At 35.3% G+C, this 9,004-nt stretch overlaps 1 protein-coding gene across 4 annotated transcripts in view; it reads right to left on the bottom strand.

Annotated features, from left to right (window-relative positions):
• Window positions 1-910: 910 nt before the first annotated feature.
• The window catches only part of TMOD2 (tropomodulin 2), a 53,926-nt gene continuing 45,832 nt past the window's right edge, over window positions 911-9,004 (bottom strand). For all 4 annotated transcript variants that reach the window (XM_007479958.3, XM_007479959.3, XM_001370074.4 and 1 more), the window contains exon 10: window positions 911-8,879. In XM_007479958.3, the coding sequence (XP_007480020.1) occupies window positions 8,845-8,879 (35 nt within the window). In that variant the 3' untranslated portion in view covers window positions 911-8,844. The remainder of the gene's footprint in view (window positions 8,880-9,004) is intronic.

Below are 9,004 nucleotides of genomic sequence, written 5' to 3'. Positions count from 1 at the left end.
AGGGGCAGATATGGAAATTTACAAAAATGCTTTTCATATAGATACAACATTTTATTATTTACAAAGCACTTTTGTGTTCTCCATAGGGAAGTTCCATGGTAGCCCTCTGTAACCGGAATCCCACAATCCAAATTCAAATCTTTGCAGCCTGCAACATATCATGCTTTTGAAAGAAATCATGTAGTACAAGAGAGAAAAATAGGCAATGACTCTGGAGTCATCTGAATGCTCTCTCTCCTTCATTCCAACTAAAATCTCATTTCCTATAGGAAGCCTTCTCCACTCCATATTAATTCTATTACCTTCCATCTGTTAATTATTTTCTTTTTAGCCCTTATATAGCTTGCTTTGTTTATATTGTCTCCTCTATTAAATTGTAAGCTCTTTGAGGGCAGAGGCTGTCTTTTGCTTATTTTTGAATCCTCAATGCTTAGCACAGTACCTGACCCACAGTAGGCACTTGATAAATATTTTTTAAATTGAAACTAGAATCCATTCCTGCCTCCATTACTTTCTTATTTAGCCTTGGGTAAATCACTTAACCTCACTGGGTTTCAGCTGTAAGATAAAGAAGTTAGATGGCCTCTAAGATTCCTTTCAACTCTAGAGACATGATCTTATTGGGTCTTGTGAGATATTAAGGGAAGAGAATTCCATTTTCACCACGCCCCCCCTCCCCAAGCACACACATACATTTATTATTCTCATTTTGCAGATAAGAAAACTGAAGTTCAGTGAAAGAAGACACAAAATCACCCAGCTTGCAAGTGACACGATTAGAAGGAATCCAAGTGTTTTGATCTCTTAATCTAGTGCTTTTTCCACAAAATTATTCCTGCCCTTGAGGATTTTATAGGCACAATCAACAGACCATTTCACACTTTCTTATATACAAATACAAGGACAAGCCTTTATTTTTATATGGGCATTTTATTTGGGGAGGGGGAAGAAATAACATGAGATGATATATACAAAGATTATCCAGACTTTTGTTTAATTTTTAAAGGACATGTTAGTAACCCCCATTTTTTAAAATTGGGACAAATAAATACAATATTAAACCATTAATATCAGAGATTTTTAACCAATAAGAGTATTTCATATTCCTTTTAGTATTGGGCCTAGTTAATGCCCTAATGGTTCATAAGTTGCACTGAATGCTTGCTTGTTTTAATCAATTACAATCTTTATTAATTTTCAGGAATATTTGCTTTATGCATTTGTTATTTCACTAGAATGGACACTTTATCCATGCCTCTTGTGTGGTTCTGATTCATTATTTTTCCTAAATCCTCAGATCAATCCAGTGATTTATTTTTTACTTTTTTCATCATCCATTTGCTCTCTAACCTTTGTTCAACTTCACTAGTTTCACAATTAATGGGGAAAAGAGCTGTTAACTCATTAATTACCCAAATCAGTTGCTTATATAAGATGGAGGAATCTTATAAATGAAAAGTAAAACAAGATTCCACAGACTTTCCAAGAGTTTACTAGTCCAATAAAGAATACAACCACATACTGCTTGCTGCTTATATAACTTTAGACAGTTCACTATAGTACCATTTCCTTTGTGCTGGTCAAAAAAATAATACAGGTTCACATTGCCATATATCACAAAGCATCCAAACTAATTATACTATATTACAGAGCAGCATGCATATATTGGTAGGTTAAGATGCTTAATATTTGTTTCTCTTGATCTGATGAAGAAATTGAAATATAACCAAAGATTTGATTAAGAATAATTTCAGGAGCATTGTTACAGATTTTAAAGAAACTCACACTGAAGGAAATAATAATTTGAAGATGGAATAATTTTTTTTAATTAAGGATTGTTACTAGCAATATTTGGTTCTAAAACAAAGATTCCTTATAAATATGTTTCACACATATTCCATTTTTACTGTATAGTTATTTAGGCTTCTTCCTTATTCCTTTTCCTCTACCCATAACCCTAACTAGTCAATGTGTGCTCAGGACTTGTAAAATAATTGATATGAGAGAAAAATTACATGCTGCATTTAATTATTTTTTTCCCTCTTACATTTTTTTCAAATCTTTTCATATTGCCATACTATCTCCTAACTTGAAGTAGAAATTTTTTTCCTTTCTCATGATTTCCTCCTTGGCAGTGTGCTTATTAGATATCCCTTCAAATAATTGGTAAAAACACAGAAGATTAAAAAAAAATTTTTTTTTAATGAAAGAATGTCTTAGCCACTTTTTGGATTTGTCCTCTTCCCAAATCTTCAGAGGCTCCACTAAGAACGGAATGATGTATTAAGGGGTGAAATTCTCCTGTGTTCATTTCTATCTATGCAAGTAATTGAAAATAATCAAATTTAAAAGCTGGAAAGAATTATAATTCATTCACTTCATTTCACAGGTAAGGGAAACTGAAACCCCAGGCAAAATGTTGAGTGCTAAGACTAAGATTAGAACTTATGCTACCCTTCATTGTTAACTCTCTCTATTTAGTAACAAACATTTCTTCTAGAAAAGGAATAGGACATCAATGCAAATAAATATGGTAGAGAAGAAGGTAAATTTGTTACAAAAATATAATGCATCTTAACACTAAATGTCATACTACTTTGCATTTTTATAGAACTATTTTAAAAACATTTTCACATATATCATCTCATTTAGTGATAAAATACTTAAAAGAGATAAAGGGAATTATATGAATAAATAGGGTAATTAAGAAATAAGGTATCTTCAAAATAACCATGTGAACTAGGTAGTATAAGTATTATTATCTTCAATTTACAAGTATGGAAATAAAGGTAATGTTTACATTATTTTATAATTTGGGTTATCCAAGCCACTGGTTCTCTTTCATTAACGTGAATAGTTAATTATATATGCTGTTACTAACAAGTACTAAAGTTTCTTCCTTTTATTATTGAATGGATTGATGATTTGAACCCAAAATGCAGAAATACCATTTTTTGAGCTGCAAGCAATCACTTACTTTACTGCCTCTTCCATCCTGCTCTGCTTGTATAGAATGGTGATGGAATAGAGCTCTTAGTGTGGGGCTTTGGGTCATAAGGGTTCTTGGTGGTCTTGGTGGTGATGGAATATTACTACAACCACCATCCCTTGACTGCTGGTGATAATGAGCTGGCTGCCATGATAGGGGGAAACCTAATCTGACAAAAGATGGGTAAATTTTCCCACGTTAGCAGCAGAACTAGCACCTATAATGAGGCTGCTGGGCAAGGAGAACTCTCTTAGAGATGACAGAACTTGACAATGCAAGGAGAGTACCGATGATGCATTACAAACTACCTCCATGGTTTCCGATTCTCCTTTCCCTTCATGTCCTTTCTGTCCCACTCTCCAGTCCTCAGCTCAGGACCCAAATCCCTGTTTTAGAAGTTTACTTCCCTCATGTACAATAGGGCTCATTGTAGACAGGTTGTTTTTTCATACCATAAGGGAAACAAAATCAAGTTAGGGTTAGAGAAAGGAAGAAATGGAGGAAGCGGATATCTCCTTACTCCATCCACCTCTAAGAGCAGATCATACTTGAGAGGGATAAACAAGGCTGTCAGGAGGATCAAGTTACATGTAGACACTCTCTCTTTGTAGGTTTTCCCCACAAAAACCTATTCAAAGTGACACAATTAATAATTTAAAAAACAAAAACAAAATAAGAAACAGCTCTGTGTATGTGTCTTAAAATAATGGGTTCTACTTATTAGCTTAATGTAATTTAATTTAACATAATATCAATTTCAATTTCCTAAACAAAATCTTGACCTCAGGTGGCTTTATCCCTTTCTGCCTCTCCTTACTTTATTTACCCTCTAAGATGAACAGAGGATGAGGAAGAGCAGTTTGTAGAATAAGAGATCAGAAAATGCTAAGAGTTGGAAGGGGCCTCTGAGGTTATCTAATTCATTCCTTATTCACATGATAAATCTTAACACCCCTAAGGACTGACCATTCAGACTCCACTTTCAGACATCCAGCAAAGGGGAAATCAGAGGTTATGTATTCCATTTTTGGACAGCTTTAATTATCAGAAAATGTTTCCTTATGTTTGAACTGAAGTCAACCCACCCACAGCAAAGTCTGTGATCCAGAGCCAAGAGTCTAATGCTTTTTTCCACATAACAATCTTTTAGATATCTGAACCCAGCAACCTTGCTAGGCTCTCCTCCCTCCATCTTCCAAGGCTTTCATTTTCCAGGTGAAATATCCCCAGTTCCTTTAAATAACATATGCCATGGTTTCCCCTCGTCTCACTATTCAGGTCACCCACCTAAAGATGAGGTCATCCACCCAACAATAACCTGCTCACAGATGAGAGTAAGTTTTAGGGCTTTCAATATGAAATTTCAATATGAAAATGATGGCAGCAAGTTTCAGGTGTTTTCCTCTTTCTCCAGTACCAGTGATTGAAACTGGGAAGATTTGTGCCTGGGATCAGATTGCAAATCTAAAGTTTATGGCTCTAACCCTCTTTTACCGATGGTGCAATAATAGCTGTTTGTACAGCAGGCAGGAAATAGCTCTGTGGGGAGTGGAGCTGAGCTGCTATTAGTTTTGCCATTAAGCAATTAGTCTCCAGTTCCTCCTCCTTCCCCTCAAATACTCTCAATCAGTTTTCTGAATATCCGAATCACAAAATAAAATACAAATGGATCCATGTTTTAAGAAAAGGAAAGGAATGAGGAGATGCCTAATACCCTTTTTTCCCCTTATAAGTGGATTCTAAACACTTCTTTATAGACTTGCCAATTCACTAGCAGGAGGACTAAGTCCTGCTAAGAATATGATTTCTATGTTCCCTTATCAGGTTTTGCAAAACTTCCCTTGGTAATGCCACAGCATTATTTTTCCATTTCTGGCATTTTAGGAGCTTACAGTTTTTTTGTTTTTAGAAGGAAGCAATTGGAATGTTTTTAGGACATTTGTATGGCACAGTAGATAGGCCTCAAGTCAGGAAGACTCATCTTCTTGAGTTCAAATCTGGCCTCAGACACTTACCAGCTCTGTGACTCTGGGTAAGTCACTTAATCTTGTTTGTCTCAGTTCTTCATCTGACAAATCAGCTAGAGAAAGAAATGACCAACTGCTCTAATGTCTTTGCCTAGAAAACTCCAAATGGGGTCATGAAGAGTTAGACATGACTGAAAACCACTGAATAACAACTGGAATGTTTAAGGCAGAAGAATATGGGGAATTAAAGGATAATGGTTGCTCTATGGTAAAAGAATAGCTCTTAGTAAAAGAACTCTCCCTTCCTAGGACCTATATAATGACTGAAAAAGAAGAGGAAACTACACACTTTGGATTTGCAATCAGACTTCAGGAATTCTACAGAAGTTTGACTATTCTCTTTTGTTTTATTGTCATGTTCAATGGATGTCATACTAATTATTACTAAGTGTTTCTTTGCTGTGTTCAACTTTTTGCTTAATAGCAATTTGCATTTTTAATGTTGGTTTTCTAGATAAAGATCATTGTAATTGTGTCCCAAACTGATGTTCTCCATATAGAGTGAGATATGGAGGGGAGGGAAGTTTGAGGATAATCAACTATATAGAATTCAAATAGCTTGAACATCTCACTTTCAGTCTGGTAACTGAAGGATTGCCTGAAGACTCAGAGCTTTATGAATAGTCTGTATTTTTAAGCTTTCTAATTTTGCAGAGAGAGAAAAAGCCATATGGTACTAGAACCTTTCCCCTAAGCTAAATCCCTCATGAACTAATTGAGGGGCTGTTTTGAACAAGGGGCCTTTGGGCTTTTTCTATCACAACAACTCTTCTTCTTATCCCCCCTTCCCCAGGCAAGCACAGGAAAGAAGGAAGAGGAAATAGAGGCAAGGACCTGTAGTGAAGGCCTCACCCTAAGCCAGCTCCAATGGGTAGAGGCAGGTATGGTCAAGAAGAGTCGGTTCTACTTACTCTTCCAAAAGGAAGAGGGGGAAGAGAATACCTTAGCTAAATTGTCCTCCATAGCAACATCTGCTGAGTAAATTTCTAAATTTCAATTAAAATCAATCCAAATAAGATATATTAAGCACCTGTTGCAATAGGAACAATATAGAATTTAGGTAAGGCACAATTCTTGCCCTCAGTCTGGTGAATATAAAGTGTTTGTAACAAGTCCCCAGTTCCCATGTTCATGATATAGTATTAACTTTATAGTATTAGCAACCAAGAGATCCACAAAGAAATGCAAAAGTTATTTCAAGACTAAATTTTAAGTTACTTGAGGGAGATACTATGTATCTCCCACAGTCCTAACACATAGTAATTCCAGGTTGATTATTTGAATTTTTTATAAGACCATTAGCTCATTGATATATGATGTACTGATTATAGTTTGTTTCACTTCTAGCTAGGGAATAATTGTGTCTTCCTCAATTCTTCACAGATGGAAACTTTGTCTAAAAGGAAGACTTTTAAAAAAATTTGTTTTGTTTTTTTGTATGAAGGTTGAACAGGGGGTCAGCATATATATTGAATAATAATGATAATAACTGACACAGATACAATGATTTTAAGGTTTGCAAAATGCTTTACATATATCTCATTAGAGTCTCATGCAACTCTGTAAAGTAGGTGCTTGTATTCATACCACTCTTTTACAGATAAGGAAACTGAGACTCAGAGAGGAAGCTGGGCTTGTCTATGTTCATACAGTTAATAAGTCTCTTGGGGTTAGATTTAAACTAAGATCTTTCTTAACCCAAACCTAATATTTTAGCCTATTACTTTTATTTTGAGTTTAAAAATGGTGGTGGCTCTAGACAGTTTAGTTGACTTCTAAGTTGAGATATTTGATGGCTGTGAAAGTAGAAGCTGCTGACTTTAAGAAAGTAATAATTCTACATAAGAACTGGTCTTATGGTGAATTCTATAATGGGGTTGAGTAGGTTTTCTCCATTCATTGGCCCTAGGGTTTTTGTGATATCCTGAAAAGTTGGAAAGGGAACATCAGGATGATTATGAAAGCCTATGTAATACCAATTCAGGTCATACAGATAAATTTCATTTCATGCTGGTTCTATTTGTAATTTTTTTGGAAACTTTAAGGAACTTAAATCAAACTGCTTCATTTAACAGATGAAAGTGTTTATAGATTTCAGCATATATGCTGACCATAACCCTCACTATATAAATATTCTTTTGAAGACAGAAATATAGGTAAGGATAACACAAGACATGGTGGTTAGAAACATTTCATTTTTTTTTAAAGACTGTGTGCTAAATGTTGTTCCAGTATTTTACAAAGTAAGAGCTGTAACACAACACGTCTGTCTTTTTTCATTAACTTGTTTTAATGCTATACTGAGAAAAACTGTGTCCATGTGGCAGAGCTAATTGGCCATAGAATTTAAATTCTGAATTTGGTCTCTGTGTGTGATACCTGGTAACACTGGCAAGACCCAGGCTTAGTTAGGGAATGAGAAGAAATCAGGAAAGAAGGAGAGAGGAGAAAGAAAATTAGTGAGAAAATAGAAAAGAAGGGAGATAAAGAAAGAAAAGAAGAAAAAAAAGAAATATGAGTAGAGAGGAGTTAAAGAATGCCACAGGGGGCTTTTTGTGGCATCAGTGCCCAAGGCTGTCTACCCTTGTGCTATAGCATGCTTTTCTTTTACTTAGTACTAAATAACTAGGTTAAAAATGTCATACAGATTAAATATCCAGTTAAGTCACTTGTATTCTCACAGGCTATGTCTCCACTATGAGAAACATCTAGATGACAAGTGAAAAATCTAGTCTGTATTGGTATGTTCCCAAATAGCTGGACCTTTGGTGGCAGGGAGACAAAATAGGTGTACAGAACCGAAGCTGATTTTTTCACTTTTCATTCTGTTGTTTTGGCACTATGTAGACAAAGCCACAGAGGTTTATAATTAGTCCAAACAGTGCATCTCAAAAGTGCAGTTCAAAGAAAATCTTGATGAGCAGTAGTATGGTGAATTCAAAAGGAATGCAGAACTCCAAAAAGCTTTTACTTTTTGTTAAAATGTTAAAAATTATATTTGAAAATGCTAAAACAGCCTTTCAAATTGTTATCATTGGTCAATAGAAAGAAAACATTTATGCTGGACAAGTAGTGAAGAGAGCATTCTTTAATTTCACAACTTGTTGATCTCTTAGCTGGTAAATATATTTGTGGGCTGGTAAATATTTTGTAGTTGTTTTGCTAAGGCTGTTAAAGGTAAAGTAATGCTCCTCCATATGTGATGGTGACACTACTGGTCCACCATCAGTAGGGGACATTCTTTCAGTAATTTTCCAGTCCCAAGGAACCCATCCATTCTCTCACCCAATATAGGGTTGGCAATACTGGCACATTTCTTTTGTTATATCAGCAGAATGTCTCTGTAACAATTAGCCCAACTCAAAACAGTGAATGTAAACAGAGCTAGGGCTTGATAAAACAATTATACCTAAAAACATACCTTATGTACTAAAATCCACTTTGTGATTAAAAATGAACTTCTGCAGGAAGTAAAAACACAAGTTGGTTACAATGAGTAAGTTGGGAAAGAAATCCCTATGTGAAGGCAGTTAATGTCATTCCTAGTAGTTGCCACTCAACTAAGGTCTACATCAATCCACTGTTCACTGTGCATGCCAGAACCACACATGATAAAAATAAAAATATGTGCACATTATTCATCTGAGAAATAATGTCACACACACACAAAAATACAATAAAGTTAACGTATTAGTGGTGTGGATAAAGAGGAAGCAATTAACGGAAATGAATGACCTTTTTTAAAATGGTCTCACTGGGGCAAGAGTTTAAGGTTATGATCTTAATGCTAGCTGCCTTCGGCAGAAAGGCATTTCTCCGATGATTGGGTTATCGCCGGTCACCTTCCACTCGTTTCTTGCGAACTAGGCCAAAGAGAAATGAAAACAAATGAAAAATAAACTTAAGGAGAATCAATTTACTATTGGCAAAGCATTTCAGACTTCAAGTATTCAAACATAAAATAGCAGCCTCATACAACATCTGATAT

Source organism: Monodelphis domestica, chromosome 1 (genome assembly GCF_027887165.1).
Source record: "Monodelphis domestica isolate mMonDom1 chromosome 1, mMonDom1.pri, whole genome shotgun sequence".
Classification (NCBI taxonomy): Eukaryota; Metazoa; Chordata; class Mammalia; order Didelphimorphia; family Didelphidae; genus Monodelphis; species Monodelphis domestica.
This window is presented reverse-complemented; position numbering and strand designations above follow the sequence as displayed.